The sequence below is a fragment of the Aedes albopictus genome, chromosome 2 (assembly GCF_035046485.1).
Source record: "Aedes albopictus strain Foshan chromosome 2, AalbF5, whole genome shotgun sequence".
Taxonomy (NCBI): Eukaryota; Metazoa; Arthropoda; class Insecta; order Diptera; family Culicidae; genus Aedes; species Aedes albopictus.
In genome coordinates this window covers 67,645,632-67,671,721 of record NC_085137.1, presented here as the reverse complement: position 1 = coordinate 67,671,721, position 26,090 = coordinate 67,645,632, and the positions used below count along the sequence as shown (strand labels likewise).

General features: G+C 37.9%; 2 protein-coding genes across 3 annotated transcripts in view; one reads left to right on the top strand and one right to left on the bottom strand.

Moving 5' to 3' along the window:
* Window positions 1-12,583: 12,583 nt before the first annotated feature.
* Window positions 12,584-13,651, bottom strand: LOC115265858 (dynein axonemal assembly factor 6). Its single transcript, XM_029871805.2, has 2 exons — window positions 13,361-13,651; window positions 12,584-13,297 (listed from the first exon to the last, which is right to left on the bottom strand). The coding sequence occupies exons 1-2, from the start codon at window positions 13,470-13,472 to the stop codon at window positions 12,783-12,785; spliced, it is 627 nt and encodes a 208-aa protein (XP_029727665.2). The 5' UTR covers window positions 13,473-13,651; the 3' UTR covers window positions 12,584-12,782.
* An 11,040-nt stretch (window positions 13,652-24,691) lies between these two features.
* The window catches only part of LOC109423909 (serotriflin), a 43,944-nt gene continuing 42,545 nt past the window's right edge, over window positions 24,692-26,090 (top strand). Inside the window, exons 1-2 of one of the 2 annotated variants that reach the window (XM_062849806.1) lie at window positions 24,692-24,861; window positions 25,058-25,439. The gene's annotated coding sequence lies outside the window, so the exon portion shown is untranslated. Of the gene's footprint in view, window positions 25,440-26,090 lie in introns of both variants that reach the window. The other variant, XM_062849805.1, reaches the window with a different exon arrangement.

Below are 26,090 nucleotides of genomic sequence, written 5' to 3'. Positions count from 1 at the left end.
AACCGAACCAGGAACGTCAAGGTTAGCGAGTGCGTGCTTTACTCATTCGCCCATCGACGCTTCGAATGTTGAAGTGGTTAGATGCTTATAAAAGGTTTTGTTGTTTTTTTTTTAGCAATGGTGTTTCATAACACATCTTATGATATTCATACAATGCTTCTTATGAGATTTTTCATACGACTAGTATTATGGATTTCGTTTTTCAATGTATGAAAAGCATACGAGAACTATGAAATGATGAAAACAATAAAAATAACTGATTCATTAGATGTAAACTATGAAAAACATACGAACAGTATCCTCAGTGTACCGAAAAACGCGCAATATTGAGACTCAGAGATGACGAAATCACTTTATAGAGTATAAGGCCGTTACGAATATTCATTTCACTTTTTTTCCCATCAATCTTTGGCTGGTCGAGGGGGGGATAAAAATAAAGCATTTATTCTGAAAAATATTAAAAACTCATCGGAGTTGTTAAAGAATTTTTAGCAAGACCCGATAGTTTGATAAATGTTTTTTTGCCTGCCACCTCAAAATGCAAAATCATGCCAAACATTTTTGAAGACAACAAATCAAAATGAAATTTGTACCCGCCTAATATTTGAGTAATAAAATATGTAATTTTCACACGACTTCCACACAAACTTGCAATACTTTGTCAATTGTCAACTGATTTTCGTTTTTTTAGGATGGATCTATTCGAAATTTATTCTCTGATAAGTTTCTAGAACGTGATTGTAAAATGGATTGATTATTCCACTGTTTGGTTGAATGATAATTCCTAAGATATTTGGAATGCTTCTATTAGTGTATGTCTGATTTTCAAAAAATTAAAAAATGAAAACTTAAACCCAATTTTGTTCTCGGTGTTTTCTTTTTCATGTGTTTTAAGTATTTCGAATATTCAACAACTTAAACAAATAAACTGCACGTTCGTAGATAGCTACACAAAATTTGAGGACCAAACGAAGAAATTGAAAACAATTTTACTATACTAGTTTCTTTTTATTTTTGTTTTCAAAATTTGTTTTCCAAGTTTTCGTTCAAATCTGTTGTGTAACCAAATGCTTCAGATATTTGCCGGAGCACATAGGAAAGCTAACAGCCAAATAGTACGAACCTAAGCTTGCAAAGCAGTCACACTCCCCACTAGTGGAAACGTCGTAAAAATTGTTATGTGTGCGTTGTGAAATAATTATGGCGAACTACCTAGGCGAATGCTAGATATCCTAGATAGTTTGTGGTGTAAGACTTTTAAGAAAAACAAACAAAAAATAAACGTTCATTGGTAATAAGAAAGTTTCACCAAGCATCACCCCGCAGCGAGGATGGCTAGTCTAAATCTAGGATCTAAATTGTGATGAAAACAAAGGACAGGATAGGAATAGTATGTGGCGCTAGCAGAACACTCATGCTGAACATCATTTATCTGTACGATTTCAATAAATTGTGAATCTGGGACGATGAAGCCAGCTGCAGGGCACGACAATGAAAGGGAATTTGTACTGCCACCGTGCAATATATCAATATAGCGGAAGGATACAACTCTTATTTAATCCACAGCATGGCATTATTTTATCAAATAAAAAAGGAAAGGATCATTTATAAAATGACATTCCGTTATAGTTGCGATTACTTCATTAGAACTCGTGGAAAAGAAAAAAAAAACCTGCAAGCTTGGCACTGGAAACCGTTTTTTGTAGATGAATGTTATATTCGTGGAAATAAAGTACCAGTAAGAACAATGAGTTATGTGAAACGAATGGGCCGTGATTTTGTTTAATATAGTCGTTAGTCTATTTTGTACTGAACTTGTAAATATTGGTCTAGCAGTGTAAGAGCAGGTGAATGGTTTTGAAACACAGAAGAATTAACCTTAACGATGGCTTAACACATTCACTTTTATTTATTTTTATTGCAATCAAAAATAAGTGAAAATTTGGTTCGAAAAGAATGTAAACCAAACAGGAGAGAAGACAGAAAAATCTGAAAAAAAGAAAAGAAACGATGTACATCGTAAGTAAAGGAACTAAGAAAAATCGAAAAAAAGAATAGTCTATTATATAAAATGCTGTATTTATATATAAAAATTAACAAATAAAAATAAAACGATAATTTAAACAAGTTAAAGTTTACGTTTAAACTATCGTTGCTGGTTCTGGCAATTCAGATATCACATAAGGCAGGCCAAAGCGTATTATCCGGTCTGTCAATGTCGCGAGATGTCATAGCACTGTCACCAAGCGAATAGTGGCGACTTGCCATAACTCACCACGCGTTCTTGATATGGCGAAAGCAAGAGCAGTAAGTGAATAAATCACCTTCCTTCCAGCTGTATGGTCGAAGCTGGTTGGGAGTCGTGGGTGCAATCCTGAGGTCGTGTGCTGCATTGGGCCAGCACCGGTAGATTTGCGTCCGGCCATAATATAACCTACTATTTACACGACAACATTGTGGAAAGAAATGTATGTCTTCAGGCACTCTGGTGCCAATCACGCTTTTATTGTACTTTGTTCGGCGTATTTTACACGGTTCGCGTAAAAAAAAAACGAGGTCGAATGGAATGGGTTACATGAGGAACATCATCCAAAGTACCCTTTCCCTGTTTCGATTGGGGCGCGAAAGGTTGTTAAACAAATCTTCGATTTAATTGAGCCATTTAATCTGCCGGCTTGAACGGAACAGCCCTGACAAATACGACTTTAGAAGTGGATGTTCTACTAGGCGAGAATGTCTCACTGATGAGTATTTTGAATGGTGTTCTAGGTGTAGGAACCATAAATTTCATTAATTGGCCATTGACAACAAGTTTATTGATGATCAGAGCTTTTATGAGGTGTATACCAGAGAGTGGTGAAGCTTATGGATGAAACAAATCAAGACAATTCAACCAAACAGTGAGGTCACCTTCAAAGTGGGTATGCAATTTATGATGAATACCTAATTTCTTTTAGTCGTATTTGTCATCGCCTTTCTAGTTAAGAAACCAACTACATTTTATATTGCAACATTGTCGTGGCTCTTTGGTACACTGGAAAATCTTTTTATGACAGGGGCTGTGGGTGCATACATGAAAAATGGGGCAAAAAGGAAATTTTGTGCATAAATTAAGAAAACTTAATTTGCGAGAACAGGTCTTGCTTCCCAGCGAACCCAAAAATAGGGGATTCAAGGGATATCAGGAGCCATTTGAAATTGATTACAGGGATTTCAAGAGCGTTTCAATGGGGTTATGGAGGTTTCAAGTCAATTTGGACGGTTTCAGAGGGTCTCAAGAGCCTTTAAAGGGCTCTCAGGGGTATTTCAAAGCGATTACGGGGACTTCAGTAGACGTAGCGGAGATATTTCAGAAAATTTCAGGGAGTTCCAAGGGGTTCCGACTGAAACGCTTCTGAGACCCCCTTAAACGCCCTCAAGACCCGGTGGAACGCCCAACACTTTCTGAAGCGTCCCAGAAATCCTCTGAAACCCCTTGAGGCCGCTTGAAATGGCATTAACACTTCCAGGTACTCCAGAGACTACACACAGTATTTACACAGTGAACCAGGACTCATATTTACGAGGAAAGAAGCATTCAGTGCTTTCAAATGTTTTTTAAGATTTTTTGGACGACTTTGATGGGAAACTGAAACTGAAAAAGATACAAATAGAAAACCGGGTTTTCTTGAACCACCCAAAGCTAATTAAAAAAATATATCTAGATCGATTATTTTTATAAAAACATAAAAACTATCTTCAGCAAGTTTGCAAAACTAATAGATCTACAACATCGCCAAAAAATGTAGATATCCTTGCAAATAAAAAAATGCGTGGCTTTAATGGGGGACGTTCGGTGTAGTACTAGATTTGTAGTAATGAGCTGAATTTTAGTATGGTGAGAAGGTTAGTTCTCCGTTTCTGCAATGAAATGGTGCTAAAAGCGTGGGTATTGTGATTCCTTGCCTAATTTGATGCCGTTTGAGCAAAACTTTGGATAACTATGTTGTTCAATTTGCAAGAAATGGAGAAAACAACAACACTGTTGCCCAAAGTTTTCCTCAAACAGCATCAAATTAGACAAGGAATCATAATACCCACGCTTTTTGCACCATTTCATTGCAGAAACGGAGAATGGACCTTCTCACCATATTGAAATTCAGCTCATTACTACAAATCTAGTACTTCACCGAGCTGTCCTATTTCCTTGAAAACTTGAACCACCCTAACTATCAAACACATTGGAAAGAGGGCTTATTAGGGCCTACTCAGACTCGAAGGGGGGGTTGGTCTGTCCAAAATCTACGGTCCATACAAATTTTAAAAATGTTGTATGGACGAAAGTCTTCGGTGGGGTAAGGGTGGGTATGAGATGACCAAAAAAGAGTCTACGTAGTTTATGGACAGCCCCTTATTAGGAACAACTTTGTAGAAGACCATATTTGTCATAATAATCATTTGAAGGCGCTGAATGCATCTTTCCTCGTAAATCTGGATCCTGTACCACTGTTCAGTGGTGTTCCAAAACTGCCCCCGCCCCCTCAAATTAACCAGATTTACAACCAGACAACATAGGGTATTGGGATGCCCCGTTAGCATAGTCCCCTCGTTCGGCCTATCTTAACGTAAACCAAAAACTCAAACAAACACGTATAACTGGAGATTGGAAAAGTTGTACGTCAAACAATTGAAACATTTTATTAAAATTTTTGCACTTTCGAGCATAAAAATGAAATGAAAATGTAACTTTTTTTAGCTTTTGTAGACGCTATGATTCTTCTGGCTAAGTGGGTAGTCTGAACACATGATCATAAATGGTATGCTTCTGGGATATATTGAATTGACTTATCGATAACTGAACATTTGATTTGACGGTCGAAGACTATATTTTGAATTTGTATATTTGCTTTTTAACGAATAATAACTATTTTAAAATTTAAATATGGGCCGAATATTGAGGACATTTATTTCATTATGTCCCCAAATCTTGGCTCAATATTAAAGTGGCGTCAACAACATTGCTTGCGTATGAATCAGATTCAGAAGGAATGAACAGGAAGAAAAATATTTGTACTTTTCGAACCCTCTAAGCAGAATACCCTCTTCGAATGAGTGTACGCGTATTTCGACTACCACTTGTAATCTTCCTCAGTGACAGTTAGTCGAAATACGCGTATCTCTGTCAAAGGATAACCAAAATAGGGCGAAATTAAAAAGGTACGAAACTGATAACACTCATTCGAAAGAAGAAAAAAATTGTGTGCGGTGACTGTAAAAATATAACACAATAAATTGATTGTGTTGTTTTTGTTACTAAATTAAGAAAAACTTTGTTGCCGAAAATGTAATTTAAAAGTAAGGTTAGTGAACAAACAATGCTAGTACTTTAGCAGAAATATATATTTTTTTTATCTGTATTAACGAGATTTTTACTGCCGGTGGACGCATAAATGTCCCATGTGCAAAAAACAGACAATCGAGAAAATCGCGTCCAAAGTTCGAAAAAAGTAAATTGCCTCAACTATGAAGTATAAGTGCTAAATCGTGTTCTAACATCAACCAATTTTTAATTTGAGCACTATTTTTGTTTTAGAGCGATTTTATAGTTGCATAGGATTTCCAATGAAACGTGACGCTTATGCGTCCACTTTTAATAATGTTACAAATCGGCCATGCATTTTTTCAACAATTTTCGGAACAAACTACCTATTTTTATTTCCCCATATGATAGTACCCCACGATACATGGTCATGGGCTGCAAAATCTCAATATTGCCAAAAATGCACATGTGACAATTATGCTTCCACCGGCAGTTTAGCCCTAGGCTAGTTCATCTCGGGACCCACGCTTTACTTTCCTTCCGAAGGAAGAATCCACATTTTGTGAGTTTGTCGGGAGTGAGATTCGATCCCAGGTCCTCGGCGTGATAATCTAATGTTGTAACCATCACACCAGATCCGCTCCCTGCAGAAATATTGAAAAAATGAGAAAATAAGTGGTTCTAGCGCTAGAAAAATAATTGGCCAACGTTGTATCCACTGATAGGCCAATTTTTGAACCGTAGACCAACGTTGCATACCATGGAATCGAATCTTTTCAACGTTATTAAGTAAGTTCTTCAATTTCTACGTTAGTTTACAACCAGTTGGTGGAACATGCATTGGCTAATATGCGTGATAGGCAGGGTTGGTCAACTCTGAGGAGAATTAAAAGTGTAGTGCATTTTTTTCACACAGCACCCACAGCTTACTTGATCTGATTCGCTCTACCAATCATCGCTCTCACTTCACAATGCTCTTTTGTGAAATCTCACCCGCGAGAAAGTGTAGCACATTCTCTTACACTTTTCTAGTAAAGAGCAATCAAGCAACAGTACGCTTGCACAAAATGAAAACAGCTTTCGGAAGTTCTATACTCTACTTTAAAATCGGTAGCCCAGGTTAGAATCCTTGTCAAAACCAGAGTGGCTGATGAAAGGGCCCTAAGCATCGATCCCATTCCGGTCTGATCGAGGCTTATCCGAGTCAGTCCGAATCACGGACTCACGGCACGGCATGAGCAAGAACATGGTTATGATTTTAATAAAGTCGATGTCCTGGGGTCGACCAGGTCTTAGCACGGTACCAGCCCAGGGGATATACTGAAAGCTGTGGAGTGTGTATCCCTTCCTAGTTTTTGGGCAGTTCCAGTTCGCCACAGGTTTGCATGAATGAATGCGAATGATTGAGGCTGGAGTTATTTAGAGAACCCAAAATCGCCATTCGGAGCACTGACGGGGCCCTCAACCGGGGCTAGCGCCTGGCCCCAACGCCAGCGCGGCCTGATGACAACTTCTTCTACAATAAAGCCCAGTAGAATCTCCGTACACCACTGCATGGTATGATGATCTCTAGATGATCCCAGAAATTCGTTTAAAGTGGGATTGAATTGCCAGCTGCATTGACAGTTTGCTGTAGCAAATCAGATTTTCATCGCGAGTCTCGTATTCGAGCTTGTGTGGGTGCCATGGCAACATGCATTCGTTCACGCTTCCCACACAACCGAGCAAGAAGAGGTAGTGCGGATAAATAAACTACTCTTTGCGTGGGAAAAGCTCGGTGCACTACGCTCTTTTTCGCGGTTTCACTTTTTGGTAAGGAGATATTTTTCTCTTTGAAATCAAAGAGCGTCAAGGCACACTTATCTATGCCGCACTGAAATTTGCACTTTTTAAGGGCAAGAGCGAGAATTGACCAACTCTGGTGATAGGATCAACATATCATTTCTAGAGCTATTAATTCACGAGCCATGGTCAAAATTGTCAAGGTGAATTGCATATGTTTGAAATCAAAGACCTCAAATTTAGTAAGTAAGGATATTTTCAACATAAACGAACATTGATAACTGACATGATCAATGTTACGCCTAATCAACAAAATCAAAAATTAGAAAAAAGACTATTTTACCATGTTTGAAAGTTTTACAATACTTTTTCGATTAGCTTTAATACAAACTCAGAGGGCCTGTACAAACATATAAAACATGTAACGTTTGCTTAAATAAGAGAATTATTCAAGAATGATCGAAAATTTTGATCAATGTTACCCCGAATTACGGTACCTAATATGTTTTTTTTATTTTTTTATTTTTTAAAGCGTTTGTAAACTTATTCAATGCCCGTTTGTGAGTTATAATAATAAAAAGTATTAAAATTTGAATATGGTGAGGATATTAGTTGAGCAAAATGAAAAAAAAAAAAATGATTTTTTTATAGAAAGTTTACGAAAATCACGCCAAATCATATAGAACGTTCTTGCATTGCAAGTTTTCTCATCGCTACAATAGCTTGTATGATTTTTTTCCACGGACATGATTTTTGATATATTTTTCAATGGGGTTTGAAGTTTAAATCCTTTATATTACTCATCTACCAGATCCCGTCTTCAATCACATCTCTGATCACTTTTTTCTCCACCTTTCTTTCCCCTTCTTCTTCTAATTTTTCCTTTTTTATTACGTCTAAACATACATCTGCATCACAAGGTCCTAGGATAAAAGTTCCATTGGATTTTGTGACGCATCTAAACTTTTGGAGGTTATTTCGCATTAAAATCCGCCATGCGGACCGGGACATTATGTCCCCGGACGTTATGAACCGGCCCCGTGGGCCCCTGCCCCGAGATGAACTATGCTAGTGTTAAATATCTCGTTGAAACAGATAAAAAAAAGTGTGCGCCCCTGAGGAGACCCTCTGAAATTCCATGAGACTCATTGAAACACTCCTAGAGCCCCCTAAAACTCCCCTGAGACCCCCTGAACCCTTGAAGTGCTTCAAAAAACTGCTGGGTCCCTCCCGTGGTCCCTCCTGATACCCCATGAAACACCCTAAGGCTCCCTGAAACTATTTAAGACCCCTTGATATACCCAAGGGACTTCTGGGTACCCCCCTGAAACACGCTTGGATCTCTCGAAACCTCGAGACCCCCCGAAACGCCCCTGGCATTTCCTGGCCACCGTTGCTATAGTTATCGTCATTTTAAAATTTTATTTTGTACAATATTGGATCTGAATAGCTCTCTCTTTTTTTATGCAGAGCATATAAAAGGTGCATAAATTAAAATTGCGTCTGCGATAGATCATTTTAGGTCGACTAAAATACCAAACCAATTACTGAATGAGGGTAACGTTAGGCAGCATTATTAGAATATCCAACATATTTGAGAATTCCAGGTATCGTAATTATGTACATATTTTTTTTTTATTTGTGCAACATTAAAGTTAACACGTCCTTTTTTACATGAATATTTTTTTTAGTTATGAAAATATAGAGTTACCGTCCACACTGTGGCAACTTTCGCACCTTCAAATATACCCGCCGACGGTGCAATAATAGGATTCAATCAAGTAAAACTTTTTAAAGTACCATTTGAGGTTCCAAACAACTATAATTTGGGCATGATAGATTTAGCCTACATGGAAAACTATCCTTTTAAGTATTTTTTTTGAATGTTGCTCAAAATTGTCGTATACCATTCACTTTGTAAAAGTATTATAGCCCAGGATGTGTCGGAAAACTTCTTCGAAGACCGTAAAGCGATCCGAAGTACACTGGAACCTCTTTTTATGCACATAGCTGGGACTGCATAAATTAAAAATGTGCATAAATTAAAAAAGGCATAAAAAAGGGAAATTTATGCATAAATTAAGTTCGGGCTTCAATTAGAGAATTTAGTTCACGAGAAAAGGTCTTGCTCCTGGGCAGTTGAGGTGGGGCTAAGGGGGTTTCCAGAGAGATCCCAGAGAGCCCAAAAAGGGGGTCCCAAGGGGCTTCAGGAGCGTTTAAAGGGGTTGTTTCGGGGGATTTGAGGAGCCTTTTAAGGGTTTTCTGACAAGATTTTTTGGTGTTTTCATGGGATTACGGGGAATTGTGGGGTATTTAAAAGTATTAGATGGGTTTCAGGGGCGTTCCAAGGGGCTTTAGGAGCAATTCAAGAGATCTCAGGAGCCATTAAAGGGCGTTGCAAGAGGTTTGAGGGGCGTTTTAAGGTTTTTCAGGGTCTGCTCTGAAACGTCCTGAAATGCCTCAAATATCCCCCTTGAACCCCCCGGAGACCCCATGTAACGCACCTGAGAGGCTTCGAAAACCCTGAGAACTCCTCCGTAACGCTTCTGTAACGCCTCTGAATCCCGCCGAAGAGACTCTGAAACGTCCTAAAAGGCCTCCAAAATCCCCCTTAGACCCTCTCGGACCCCATGTAACGCACCTCAGAAGCTCCGAACCCCTTGAAAACTCATCCGTAACGCTTCCGTAACGCCTCTGAATCCCACCGAAGAGGCTCTGAAACGTCCTGAAATGCCTCCAAAATCCTCCTTAGACCCCCTCGGACTCCATGTAATGCACCTGAGAGGCTCCAAACCCCCTAAAACTGCTCCGTAACGCTTTCGTAACGCCTCTTAATCCCGCCGAAAATGGTTTGAAATATTCTGAAATGTCTCCAAAATCCGCCTTAAGCCCCCTCGGACCCCATGTAACGCACCTGAGAGGTTCCAAACCCCCGAAAACTCCTCCGTAACGCTTTCATAACGTCTCTTAATTCTGCAGAAAATGCTCTGAAACGTCCTGAAATGCCTTCAAAATTCCCCTCAACCCCCTCGGACCCCATGTAACGCACCTGAGGGGCTGCGAACCCCACGAAAACTCCTCGTAACGCTTAAGTAACGCCTCTGCATCCCGCTAAAAGTGCTCTGAAACGTCTTGAAATGCCTCCAAAATCCCCCTTAAACCCCCTCGAACCCCATGTAACGCATCTGAGAAGCTCCAAACACCACGAAAACTATTCCGTAACGCTTCTGTAACGCCTCTGAATCACGCTGAAAATGGTCTGATTCATCCTGAAATGCCACAAAAAATCCTCCTAAACCAAAACCCCTAATAACGCCTCCGTAATGCCTCTGAAACCAGCCTAAAATGCTCTGAGACTTCCTGAAATGACTCCGAAACCCCCTTAAGACCCATTTGGGCCCCATGTAACGCACATGAGACCTTCGGAAACCCCCAAAAACGAGCTTGTAACCTTCCTTTGCTCTACTCTGTAAACACCCTTTGACCGTCGTTGCAATAGTTCCCATCATTATTAAATATTCTTATGCACAATATTGGTTCTGACTAGCTTTCCCTCTTTTTATGCAGGGCATAAAAAAAAGTGCATAAATTAAATGTGCATAAAAATAACATGCATAAAAAGAGGTTTTAGTGTATGTAGAAAAAGTTATACCCTTGGCAATTTCTGCCAAAAAATAAGTTATTATTATTGATGTTATTCCTCTTAAGCACCTTCAGACGATCAGCAGGTAATTACTTTAGAAACAAGACTCGGATCGCTTTACGGTCTTCGGAAAAATCATATCTTGGTTTTTTTAAATAATGTTTTTTTTTCCTCGTAAACATTGTCTTAAATATAGTTAATAATTTTATCAATTACAAATATTCTATGGCTTTATATGGAATATACAATTAAGTTATTATTAATTATTTTTTAACAAAAAAAATCAAGTGGAAATTTTTTTTTGAGTAACTTTATTTCGAAGACTTTCTCAAAGAGGCACAAAATACAGGGTGAGGAAAAATGATCCTTTTTTTGTGTCTTTTTTTTTCAGTTTATAATTATTAGGCCTGTCCACTTTTACAAAAACGTTCACTGATTCTCAAGTCCACCCGCATATTTTGATTGGCATCCTAAAAGAAGTAACTGGTCAAAATTTCAGCCAAATCTATTGAAATTAAAAGGTGCATCAAATCAATTTTGTGTTTTTCGACTGTTTTCGAACTACAAAAAATCATGACTACACTAAAACTTGTCGAAAATTAATTCTTTCAGCAGACTGTTTTCTACAAGTTCTCCAAACAACGTAACCCAATAAAATTAATGTAATTATCACATTTGGTCGGCGTTCAGTCGGAGTGGACTACGCGATTTTTCGGGCAGGTAAAGATAAGCTGAAGAATTCGTGAAACCTGAACGTCTCGACGTTATTTTGATGCAGATGTGCCATTACATGAAAGAATAGTATTTCTGAAAACAATGCTAGAGATTTGAAATTTCAAGTGCTTGCAGGATATTTTCTCGAAATCATTGAAAAACAGATGGTCCGGTCTGACTTAACGCCGACCATTTGTAATCAGAAAAACCCTAAAAATTTGATTTTTTGATAGATTTTGTACTGGAACACCCTAATATACGTAATAAGGCATCATATTCTAAAATGTTTTGTGGTTATTTGCTTCTTTGACAGCAATGCTGTACTGCCGTAAATCTGCTAAGTGACGTAAGCGACATTGACCATTTTGGCACTTGTTTGGTTATTATGCATTCAGCTATTGACCATTCTCTAAGTTTTCTTCCATACATGCAAGATTACGACTAGATCTTGCATCCTAATATAGCAAGCATACCACATAGCTATTATTTCACCTGATATATAGCAAAAGACGTCGAAATTTAGAATGTCGCTTACGTCACTTTGCAGAATTACGGCAGTGTAGGAATTGAGCACAAATTATTAAAATTCGGGGAAGCCAAAAAACGTCCCAAAAACTAGCTTTTCGGGGCAATCCAGGACGTAACAATATGTATATGTTTTCAAAATGTTCTTGAATTGCTTTGTTTTCTATATGAAAATCGGTTTTTATTTACTATAATTTTATTAGATGGTTTCGTCTTCATATTCTCTGGTAAAGACCAGTAAAGATAATTCAATTAGGATATCATATTGCGCATTTCCCACCACACTGGGACCCTTTCGCAGGTAGCATAAGTGCGAGTTCGTGAATAAAACTTCGTCAAGTCGACAGAAATTTGACTTGGTTACAAGTCAAGGCGATGGCTGGCAATCGCCCTGGATGGAGATCTTTCAATTCGGCCGTCTACTCCATCATGGGTGCTCAGGACTGAATGTAAGTTGTAAGTAGTTTGGTGAAACAATTATTCTGGTATATAAAACTGCTCAATGTTTATTTTATGATCGTAGTACATTTTGACGAGCGCCCACAACTGTTGCATCGTTTGAATGATTCAATATTTTCTAAGCAGAGCTGCAAATCAAAACTACATTGAAAAGACAGGGGTTACAATGTTAACAAGCCTCTAATATTTATTTTCCACAAGTGCAACTCATTAGTACAATCTAAAATCACTCTATCATACCGTTTATTGAACACGTTTTCTCCGTCAAAGCATGATGAAGCGAAGCGGCATTCTCTAGTATTTGCATGAATTGCCTCAATTGAATTGCATGATTATAAAGCAACGTACTGCTCGCCCAGTTCAAAAGTTTACAAAGTCATACTCTCGGTCCATCTTCAATGTCAGCTTGAGAATTTTTTCCTCCGACAGCCACGCGGCGTTACCCTTGTCGGGGTCCACTTTGTGCGGCAGCTGAAGATCCAGATAGTACTTTGGGGACTTGACTAGCACTCGTTGTGCTTGGACGGTCAGATCGATGTGATGAATTCCAACCCCGATCTCGCCCGATAGGAAAACCTCGACAATCATATTCTCACAGCTGGCCGTACTGGGGGTTTTCCCACTCATCTGCAGAAAGAGATCCTCCGTTCCCACGGTTTGCTTGTAGGATATTTTGTACTCTGGCGCCGAACGGGACTCCAGAAGATTTTCACTCTCTGCTTCCAGTTGTTTCTCCCACTCTTCGATTGTCTTGGGATCTGTTGTTTCCTGTTTCTCCAATGGAGCGTAAGAACTGGTTTTCACATGTTCTTCGGGATTTTCGGCCAGTTTCTTTTTCAGCTTCGGTTTGGAGGATGATCCAATATCTCCAGGACCTGTAAGTTATTCTTCGTTGCATGTACGAATAACAAATTTTTTACAACGAATCAATGTCTCACCTAACTGCTGAGCTCCGCCAACAATGCCGGCATCATCATCCTCCGAATCGCTTTCTCCATTAGCAGATTTGAACAACTTTTGGAGCTGCTTCAAACTCTCGGTACCCAACATTCTCCCAAATCGGTGAAACTTAATTAGAATTGATCTTCCCGTAATCAATCAACCAGTTCCTCCAAGATGATATTCCACTCTTCTAGGTTTCGCTATCGATCACACTCGCAGTCGATGTCGGTCATGATTGGTCGGTTGCTAGGACCACCGGGGAAGCGCTTAGCGCACATGCGGGAAATTTGAACAGTCTACTTGGCAAGAAATTTGGACAAATGAGATTTTTTAAAACTATAATATAGTTTAACATTTATAAAGGAGTATAGAATGCTGCATAAGTCATTTTTGTGTATACTACCGTAATTTCAAGGATTAAAAAAAAAATAATTGTTTTCCATAAAACCTAAATCAATACTGGTCAATGAACAAAATGGGAAGCTTACCACAAACAATACTGAAATAGTTTGGGGTCATGTCACCAAACAGAATTGTATAAAACTGAGTCATCTCTAGTGGTTGCGAATCTCTCTAACAACAATTGCAGTATTCTGGTCAAATCGTTGAGTGGCAAGTTGAGTGGTCAATGCTGACTTAGCATGACGGACATTAAGCAGGCTGGTTCATTTTTATTTCACGGAATTTCATGGAAAAACGTTGTTAGAGAAGTGAAATTAGCAAACAACAATATAAAATTTTCGTGATACGTTCTATTTCTGGCTGTGAATTCCATTATAGGACTTTGTGTCATTTGATATTTAGCTTCCATTTTCGCTCAGCTGTTTTTTCAATTATACTTGGTAAACACTTTAAGTGAAACTAATTTCAGTAACATGAATCTTTAGGATATTCTGTTCTTGTACCGACTTTTCTAACCCTCTAAGCAGAATACCCACTTCGAATGAGCGTAATAAGTTTCGTACCTTTTACTTCCGCCCTATTTATGGCCTAAATAGGGCGGAATTAAAAGGTACGAAACTGGTAGGTACACTCATTCGAAGATAGAGTAATACGGGGCAAAAGTTCGCACGGGGCAAAAGTTCACAGTGGGTCTTTTTCTGAGCACGATTTAAGAACCCAAACAAATCTGTATGGGTTCGACACATAATCAGGTCAGTTACTCGTCAATGGAAATTGGAACGATTTCGTTATGGTTTGGCAGAGTAATGCGAAAAAAATGTGTTTCTCGGTGTTTTGATAGTATTTTTGGACCTTTCGGAATAAGAATTTGTAGTAACAGGAAGAAGAAGAATCTCATAACCTCTTGATGTCGGAGAACTGTTATTCCATAGTAGTTCGCGAGGTGCACTCGAATAAACAATAAACCACTAGTGCTTCTTGCAGAAAGGGACATTGTTAAAAACTCGACAGTGGGGCAAAAGTTCGCAGTAGCTGTGGGGCAAAAGTTCGCACTAGATTTCTGAGTCTAGTTCATCAATATAATTACAAAATCTTCAAAGCAATGATAATTTCGTATAGAAACTACTTTATATGCATAATATGTGTAGTTTGCACCCTGACATCATTGCGGCAAAGGGTTTGATTGATTGTAAAGATTGATTGTAAGGCATACATTATGTTCACCCATTTAAATCAATAAATGGAAAATGACTAAAAAATACGAGAAAGGCAAAACATTCTAAAACATTTTCTCCGTTATCCTCGTCGTGTCCTTCGTATGTTTTTGAAGGTCTTATGTTCATCTACTTTACCGGGGTCTTTCATAGCTTAGTTTGTAAATTCACAGTTACAATTCACCACCATACTGACGGGGATAAGATTCGATTACGGTCCCGTTCAACAGTTTTGCTGCATATTTGATATTTTTTTTCATGTATTTTGTGCAACACGTATCTCTATGATTACCCCATAATGTATTTTGACAACTTCAGTAACGCTGTAAAGGACAGCTCTTAGTTAATAGTTGTGGAAATCTTCATAAAACACACTCTATACAAAAGCTGAACACCAGGTTGTATTCCAGTTGGGCCGTAAAGCTAAGAACAGAAAGAAACAGATTTCATGGCAAGAGTGAAAAGACGAACATGAATTAACATGAAATAAATGAACATCACACCAATAAACTATCCTGTACAAGGTGCGAACTTTTGCCCCGCATAATGCGAACTTTTGCCCCCACTATGGGGCAAAAGTTCGCATTGGAGTACTTGTTTTAAAAATTGTATTACTAAAACTACAAAAGGAACGCGAAAAAATCTAGTACTACGTTTTGAAGCCAATACGATAGAGACCCGTTTAACGAAGAAAAACGATATTGTTTTCTTTTCGTTCAATAGTTATTTTGTGAAGTCTGTTAGGTGCGAACTTTTGCCCCGCATTACTCTATTCTGTTGTTTTTTTTCCCTTAGCCAGATGAGGATATAGACTCGTGACCCAAGTGTCCCGAATGGAGGATACTGTGCCTCTGGAGCCGGCCTTCTGACAAATAACTCCAGAATAAAATCATAGGAGCTATGAACCTTGAAACGTGCTAGTTCCTCTAGCAAAATACAAATTTACGCCATTGCCATCGATACAATTTCCCTATGTGCGGCGGCGCGCCAACGAAAGCGTGAACAGCGCGCGAACTCGCTGTTTACAATCACCATGGGCGACCAACAAGGCTTTGCACTAGGTTCCGACGTTCCGACAGACCGACCACCCGCCCGCCACGCTACAACCAAAACGAGCGAGTTGTTCTTCTGTGCACACTGGTGGTATGGTGTTTGATTCATTCATCCAAATGTGCCAAATTAGGGTAGCAGACTGGAGATTTTTTTCTTCAGTTTTTGCCAAACAAAACTGTCTAGTTCAAGTTCAAATCAGCAAACAAGCGAGATTTTTTTTTTCTTCTGGCTAGTAAACTGTTGGAACTTGGAAGCGATAACTATATGCTTTCATCTTCACAGTTCGTTACGAATCAATTTACGGCAGGGAGATAGAGAAGCAAGATAGGCTCATGGCGATAGCAATATGGAAGCTGGTTAATTTGAATAGAAGGTGCAGATTGGAAAATTGAATGGGTGATACACGACATCCAGTGAAGCGTGGGTGACATCGCTAATTTGGTTAGACTACATCGTAACTTATTTGTTTAATTAACATGGGATCATTTTACATCAACTATTCAAAGCATTTTACACGCTAACGGAAAATATTCTTGAATGTAAATAAGTTTGTCGAAACTTTTGTTTCATGTGGGTCAGTGGCGTAGCCAGAAATTGTCTCTGGGAGGGGTTTTCAACGGTCAATGATACCTTTTTTGATTTGACACTTACATTTTGTAAACAGTAACGAGCAATCGTATTCGAATTTTAAAAATAGCGGCGCAGCCGAAAATTTTTTTCGTCGCAAAGCGTTTTATACTGAAAATTTGTTCCACAAATTTTGGCTCTGGGGGGGGTTTTAACCCTGAAACCCCCCCCGTGGCTACGCCAGTGATGTGGGTCAATGCTATACTGCTGTTGTTTTAGACTATTATTGGTCCTCAGCCAAACTATTATCCCGTAACGCAGGATCCACAGGGCACCCCCTAGGATTGTGCCATTGGGTGAGACGAATAGCATGTAGAAGATTCAGCTTGATCGGTCGTAAGTTGAGCTGGTCAAACAATTTGCTATGGGAGTTTCAGGCCAAATCCATGGGAAATTGGATAATCTTCAGTCCTTCGTTCAGCACGCCAGTTTCCCTGATAAAAAATATCATAAAAATACAATAAATTTTATTGTTACAACACCATTTTTTCGAAAAATATTCACCATTAAACATATTGAAATTTGCACAGCACACTCACCATCAGTTTTACAATAAAAAATGGTGGTCGTTATGTATCTTAACCATAAAATTTTGAGAAAATTTTCATACATTTTTTCGCGAAAAACAGTAGAATGTATTGTGTTTTTATGAGACATTTTTAGGGCATTTTTTAAAAGAAAACAATATATCCTAATGTTTTTTCATTGTTCTTACAATACAAATACAATAAATTGAATGACCTCAAATGAATCGTTGTTACAATAAAAATACAATAATATTTGTTGTTATTCGTAAGCAGTTTTCGTTTATGAAAACCCATAGAATTTATATTTCCCGCATTAACGAGCACTAAAGGCCGCCAGAATGATATGCACATTTTATGATAAGAATCAAACACTCTGATGTCTGGTATGTATTGCTTGGCAGCTGTTGATAAGATCTATCATCAATCTTTTCAAATAACTGCCGAATATCACAAGTCAGATCTCAGATCATATGATCCATACCATAAATCGTACACAATATGTACATAAGGCCATATGTAAATGTGGGAGAAAAATGTTACCGAGAAATGTGAATTCCATGGTTTTTCAAAGACGAAATCTGTTAACATAACAACAAATATTATTGCATGTTTATTTTAACATCGGTTCAATGGAACCCATTAAACTAGTTGTTTTTATATTGTTATCAATGGTAGTTTCTATTTACTAGATTCATTTAATTTATTGGAAAACAACCGAAAATCATTGTTCATCTTTTTCTTGTCGTAACGTCCTCACTTGGATAAACCTGCTTTTCAGCAAGTGTTCTATAAGTACTTCCTCAGGTTTTAATAGACAGCTTCCCTTGCCAATATCTACTGTACACTCATTGCACAATTATGGGTCACACACAATTATTAGTCAGTTTCCACTACAATAGATAAATACTAATTAATTGCAAGCTTTTGTTAGCTATTATTATTTTTCGCACATAAGTTGATTTGTTTTGTGTCACAATACGTATCGCACACGGGCTTATACATCAAAACATACATATTTTCAATATTTTTTTTGTTCGGCGCAAAACTAGCTGTCAAAGTAACCCTTCGATTGTGAATATCAGACAGTGCGTGCGCTGCTTTCGTAAGCTCTGTAAAAGTGAGCTTCAGTGATTTTCATGTGCGAAATGGTATCGTCACCAGAACAAAGGTATAATTAACGTTCTAAATGTAGAAATTCATGTGACTGCAGCTAATTAAAGCTTATTTCAGGCAAAATTTAAGTGACTCATTATTGTGCCAAGGAACACCGAAAATCACACAATTATGGGTCACTTTTTGTGCAGCATAATATTGACAGTTCTGCGTACATGGACATTGCATACTTTTAGGCGTTTATCGGTGGTTGTGTTGGAGATTTTGACCCAATTTTGAAAAATTGATTCCAAATCCTGAAAACACGCTTCGTTAAGAGGTTTGAGACCAGTTTTAGATTCTACTATAGTTGATCTATCGAGAATAAGTGATCATTCATTGAAAAAATAGACAAAACATTATTTTTGAGCCGATTTCTCTTAAGTGACCCATAATAGGCAACAAATTGACCCATAATTGTTACACAGCCAATTTTGACCCATTATTGTGGTTTTCATTATCCACCAACATTTTAGTAATTTTCACCGCCTAAAGTGAATTTTATAAGCAGATTTTTATTTAAAACAATAAAAAGGGGTTTCAATGATGAGAATATAAAATAAAAATAATGAAAGTGTTATTTTTGTATGAAAAACGATTCATATTATGAAATGGTTGTTCCTTGAGTGACCCATAATTGTGCAATGAGTGTACTCAAATTTAAAATGAAAACTAAAAAAATATGTCAGGTGATTTTGTATTTGATTATACAGAGTAGAATAACATGATCCAAGCATCAATAATATGTATTGTTTTTAATTTGTGACGAATTGTTTTTAAGTGTAATTGAGAAATAAAGTCTTTTTTAATAAAAAGTCCATGAGAACTTTGCAGGCACTTTTCCGAATGTATAAAAACAACTCAATTTTTTTTACTAATAGTAACTTTAAATTATTAAAGAACGATTGAAAAATAATAGAATCAATTAGTCACTAATAAAGCTAATGTTCACTTATTGTACGAACTATATGGGATTGATTTATATTGTAAAAAGTAACCATATGTCTACTGTGTGTTTTATTGTGAACAATAAAAGCAGTCATATATTAATAATATTTACCATGTAATGAATGGCCATTTTTCATCCGGGTTGTTACGCTCGATTCGGCTTAGAATGCGATAGATGGCAGATGGCAGGCTAAGGAACAAGTTTGCAGAAGATCATACCACAGTAAAACTTAATTTAGTTGCGCTGCCGTGTGCAGCATAGTTGTCCCATGTTATTTGTTGATGATTTTGACTTTTTTCACCAAATGGTCCATTTTTGCGTATACTTTCAGAAACCACTCTCAGTCAGTGCACTTTGTTGAGACTATCTGAGACTAACAAACTGCTCAATCGACCCAGTGGCTAAACCAAGCCTCCCGGATAACTAGCTCAACAGCATGAGACCCCTAGCAATGCCAACGCGATAACTTTTTTCATAAGCATCAGTCGGACATCGTCCTGTAGATGGGCAACGTCGAGCCCGAAACCGGTCGACTTAAAAGGTAAATTAAAACCCCCTTTTATTTTTTTGTAAGAACTATTAAGTGTTGTGTCCTGTCTCGCGCCGCGTGTTTTGTGTAGTGCCGAGGTTCTTACGTTAGCACAAACCTCAAGAAATTGATGGGCATCAGATCACTCCGCGGTCTTCGACAAAGTTTTTCAGGACACCCTAGGCTATGTTTTCATTTTATCGGTTACATGGTTTTAGTAAAATTCGAGCTTGTTATGAGAACAGTGTAAAAAATGTGTGTTTTCCCATCACTGGCGTAGCCACGGGGGGGGTTTTAGGGTTAAAACCCCTCCCAGAGCCAAAATTTGTGGAACAAATTTTCAGTACAAAGCGCTTTGCGACGAAAAAATTTTTCGGCTGCGCCGCTATTTTAAAGCTACGGATACAATTGCTCATTACTGTTTACAAAATGTAAGTGTCAAATCAAACAAGGTATCATTTTCTGTTGAAAACCCCTCCCAGAGACAATTTCTGGCTACGCCACTGTTTCCCATGTAAAACCCCATACAAACTTCGCTACCGATCGTGCCCAAATTTTGCACACTTATTTGGGTCCTGAAATGGGATCAAAAAAGCTTTGATCTGGTGGGATACCGTTGAATTTTTCATTTCTTCATATGAACGATGACCCACTCTAGTGTGTATGGAGTTACAAAGGCAAATTTATTGAAAGTTACTATGTTGGTTCAAATTGATTTATTTGGGCTATGGCGGGTTGTGGTTGATGAAAATCGTTGGGTACGTATCGCTGTGCTGGCGAGTGCTCGCTGATGGCTGCTGACGGCAATGGTGTATGACGATGTCGGTCCCTATGGTTCGGTAGGTTTCAGAATGGCGGCTCTGGGAGTTTGGCCAGGTTAGTGGAATGGCGTATCCACGGATTTTAGGCCACTTTCGTGTCCTAGACTTGGCTACGGCGTCTTCCTTATTTGGCTTGATCGACGGGCCACGGACGAGATCGTATTGGCCACGCCGAGAATGGTCCTCTTTGGTGATTGGGGCTGTTAGCCCAAGGAGCTCTCTCACGGTCGGTGTGTGTGACCAGAGAGCCTGGTCTTTCACGGTTAGGCGAGACCAGAGAAACCGAATAAAAGCACTGGTACCACAGAGACCATTTATATACTGTTTCAGAAATTGTAAATACACTTTATATATTAAATTGAATGAACTGTTCTAATGATTTTTATCAACTTCTTTCAGAGTATATCATGTTGTACTCCATATTTTTATGTGTCCTTTAAATTGTCTTGATATTTGAAAAACAACCGAGTTCTCCAACAAATAAGTTAATTTTTGAAATTTGCATTTGCACAAAGGTGTTTTTTTTAATGATTAAAACATTATTTATCACTAAATATCAAAAATTATCTAAATGTTTATCACATTCGCTTTCTCAACTAGTTGTCTAAGGAATGCCTTGATCGAAATTTGGGAAAAATCGATAAAGGCATTTCCACAACATTTTTTTGGAGATCAAGTTTTTTGTTTTTTTTTTAAGGTTTTCTACGGAACATAAGAACTACCACACACTTTATTAGTTTTCCTGAACGCATTTAATCCAAACAAACTTATTTTTTCAGCTCATTCGATCCTTCAGATGGCAAAGTTTGTCATACCATAAAAACGAATGCAGTAAAGCAGTAATTAAGACATTCGTTTGCTTAACGTTTGTTGTTACTGGTGTTGTTGAGAAATTTGAAACAACAAATTATGTATTGAGAAGGCCCGTAATGGTGGTTCTTGATCAAATATTCCAGTAAAAATTACATTTACTAATCGAGAAATATCTTTTATTATCGATACAGCAATTTTTATTGAGTTTGGAAATTAAATATTTTTTCTGCGAGATGTTTTTTTTTCTACTATGCTACATTTTTTACCACCTTGTGCAATTTCAAATTTTAATCATCTAGTTTACAGAGCCCTAGTTTTCAAAACTTTTACCAGAAACATCAACAAAATTGATATGTATTATTTGCTTCGTTAGCATGTTTACTATATGAGCTAGAAGAAACTTTTTCGGATATTGTGCTCAAATTGAAATGACAGTTAATCGTTAGTGTATTTTTAATTTCTGAAACAGTCTATAATGTGGTATACCTGAATAAACTAAGGCTGGAATCAAGCACTATAATCGTTAACTGAATTTCTCACAAAAAGCCACTTTGAAATAAAACTCACTTGTGTCTCACACGACCGCCGAAATGAAAGTGATCATGGCTATCAGCTCAAGTCTTAAAATGCTCTCCTGGAGAGCCTCTCCAGTCCATGCTTTCCCATTGTTCCTTATTCGTTACTCCATGTTTCCTATCCTTGGTAGCAGCACCACCCATTATGCTATCGGTTTGCCTGCTTTTACTGCCACAGTTGATTTTCGCCCGCCTCCCATTTTTGCCATAGATTATTCAAATTACATTAAACATTTTGCTTACAACATATTTCTACTACCTAATACAGTTTACAATTTAAGTCTAACCCTAACCACTTCTATTTCCCAGATTTTCATGAAACTTTTTCCACAGGCAGGACTCATGGATATATGAACAAAAAAAAAATGAGAAAAAATCAGGGTCGCCTATTTTCTCGGAAAACTCAGGTGGAAAACCTTGAAAAATCATAACTCAAGAACGAAGCATCATAGAAACAAAGTTTTTTTAGAAATTGAAAGCAAATTTTCTCAGAAATCCAAAAAAATATGAACTGGAAAAAGTTTTCTACAAAGTTTTCCACAGTTGAGAAAATTCGTAAAGAAAAGCCGGAAGAACAATGCCCGAACTCGTAAAAAATATAAAAAAAATATTTTTGAGAAGGTTATCCCATAAGCTTAAATCGCTGAAATTTTTGGAATGCACTTTTTTTTCGTTTTTGAGTTATGGCCAATTTTGTTGAAAAATGTCTAAATGTGTCATATAAGCCTTTTCTTTGAAAAATCATAACTCATGAACGAAGCATCGTAGAAACAAAGTTTTTTTAAAACATTAAAGCAAATTTTCTCAGGAATAAAAAAAAATGAAAAGGAAAAAGTTTCCCATTAAATTTTCCACCGTTGAGGAAATTCATAAAGAAAAGCCGGAAAAACTATGCCCGAACTCGCGGGAAATTTTCAAAACAATATTTTTGAGAAGGTAGTTTCATAAGCTTAAGGCTGAAATTTTTGGAATGCACTTGTTTTTGAGTTCTTGAGTTATGATCAATTATGTGAAAAATGAGAGTGCTCATTAATTTCACAATTTATAATATATTGTGATCAATATTCCTACAAAATGCGCCACGGTTCAATAGATAGTGTGGCAACAGCTATTTTAACAAACATAATTTGAAAATATGCGAAATAGGCATTTGCCTTGCGGCAGATTTCTATGTCTGGTATTCGATAGTAGCTAAGTGACCTTAATCTCTGCGTGACTAATGTTAATAAAAGCCGCTCAAGAATAATTGACTTGTGATTCCCGCAAGATGATCACAGAACTATTTAGACATCACCATCAAACACCTATTAGTTTCGCTAATTAGTATTAACTTCATTTACGCAGGTGCTCCTTCTGGAACTGGTTTCTTTTTATCCCATTTTCGGCATCACTTGGGTAGTCAAATGTGCCCGAATTCTAGCAACAACTTTATCATCATTCCAATTACGGTAGCTCGAACGCAATCAATCAATCTCGCCTGACAATTTCCTGGATAAAATCAATACAACCGGGGTAGGCTTATACATACACATGACATGATCATAATCGCGGCGCTTTAATCCTTTCGAGAATATGCGTTTAGTCTTGGTTCAGCGAACACCTATAGTTTGGTCAGCTCTATCAAAAGAGAAATAGAGCGGAGACTCTGCTCTATCACCAAGCTACGCGATCGGTTTGGGAACGACAGGATTTTGAGATGATACCCTCGAATCTCCTGAATCTAGACGAGGTGTCACTTTTCTCGGAGCTATAGGAGAAAAAACTTTGAATATCGGGGAAATTAGCATAAAATGAGCTATTTATTAGAGCAAAATTATTTGAAGGTGTAGGCTCATTTAGCTGAACCGGTAAGTGCATGGTTATTGAGAAAGACCATGATGAGGATGACGTGTTCGTTTGTAGCTGACAATAAGCAGACTTTGTCTTTGTTGGGAAGGTAAGTCAAGAAGGAGAATAAGAAGAAGAAGAAGAAGATGATGATGAAGACGGAGAAGAAGAAGAAGAAGAAGAAGAAGAAGAAGAAGAAGAAGAAGAAGAAGAAGAAGAAGAAGAAGAAGAAGAAGAATAAGAAGAAGAAGAACCTCACAACCTTATTGAGCATTAAGCTAAAGCAAGCTCTGTCTTTATTAGAACGTTACACCAAGCAGAAAAACAATAATACCTACGAAGAATAAGAAAAATTAGGAGTTTAAGAAGAATGAGAAGAAGCATAATAAGAAGAATAACAAAAGAAATAAGAAGAAGGCGGAGAAGAAGAAAAAGGAGAGAATTACTCAACGAGGCTTTCGAATTCATTCAGTTGCTTTGCCGATGTATTTAATCTCTTTTTATTGGAATCAAATTCATCAAATTCATAGCTGTAATTAAATTATCTGATCAGATGGATTTGATTATCTTAATTTGTGCAAATAGCTTCCCAAAAATTGAAGCATTGCGGTCATCTGTATCCGGTCAACAGTACCGTTCCGGGAAACTGCTTTTGCATGACAAGGATTTTCCAGAAGTGACGTGTAAATTCCAGGATTAAAATCAACCCTTTTTCAGAGAGGATCATTTCACCACGACCTTCCCGTCTTCAGAATCTTTCGAAGCCGGCTGCTGCCAAAGGCCATCGTTGTCGTCGTCGTCGTCCTCCAGTAGTGAGAACGATTTGCTCTCTAGAGCTACGGGTCGCGTATTTAAATCAGTTCAGAGCGAGGCGCGCCCCAGATCGGACGCGCAAAGGAATCGTCGCGGTTGATCTACACCCACATCCGTGTCGCAGTCCGGCGCAGTCGCTAAGGAGCGTTCCGAGATTTGGTAGCGTGTCTGCGAACGAGCCATTCGAGAAAGCAGGTGGTGATTAACAACAGACGGGCGACAACCAGTTCATTTGCAGAACTGACTGACTGACTACGCAAAGTCTGCGGTGGTGGTGATCGATGATTTTGAAAAATTGCACATATTTGCCGTCCCGGGACAGATACACACGGTGGCTTCCAGCAATTCATTGAAAGCGATATCTGTTTTGAAATTTGTGTTTCGCGATTAGATTGCAATGACAATTGCAAAACCGCGAGTGCTGTCGGAACGGAAAATCTGAAGATAAGTGTATAAAACTGAGTGCATGACCTTTCAAACAAAATGTGGGGAAATCAGATTATAGAAAGAGAAAGTCTTGAACAGCTTGTCTGATAGATAAAGAAGAAGTAGAGTGCGGCGGTTGGTTCTAACGTTGGAGTTAATTCGATATCCATATGAAAACAGAAGAGCGCAACAGTTACTGTGAGAAGAATCGTTGCTTTCAATACTTTATGTGATCATGTGCTCTATCAGTGTCTTGCATAATAAATCAACCGCATCAAAAGTTTCTCAGTGCTTTCAGAACAGCTGTTTGAATCTGTGATATAAAGAAGTTGTAAATATATTCTAAGGTAAGTGGTAGCTAGTAAGCTGAGAAATTTCAGAAGAAAATTTTTTTAAACTTTACAAACTAGATAAAGCAAATATCATGTAAGGACTAAGGGTATGCGGTATGGGTTTTTTCAAGGCGAAACGAAACGAAACGATACATAGAATTTCTGATACGATGCGGTACGAAACGAAACGAAATTCAAAAATGTTTCGTGAGATCGATACGAAATCTGAATGCACTCGGTATTTTACGAAACGGAACGAAATTTTCGAATAAGTTCCGCGGAATTTTGCAGTTACATAAATTTTGTGTGAATTGATACTGCGTGTTTGCGGTGGCGAATTTCATTTCCATAAATACGCTCATCCCTTAGCTTCTTTTGTTACAGTTTCATTATTATGTTTTTTTTTTATTTGTCGCGACCTATATTGAAAATTTGAATAATTACACCAATAACCTAAGATTGCTACAATGACTTTATAAGAGCAGACCAACAATGCGTTACATCATTGCGACTATGCTATAAGATGTTCTAATGCCGATTGTTTATCGGAAACCTGAAGCAATGATATGGATACATCAGCCAGATAATTACCAATCAAGCTTTGTTAAATAGCGTACCTTCTGGAGAAAGCCTAAAATCTTTACCTAAAATTGATAGATGATTGAA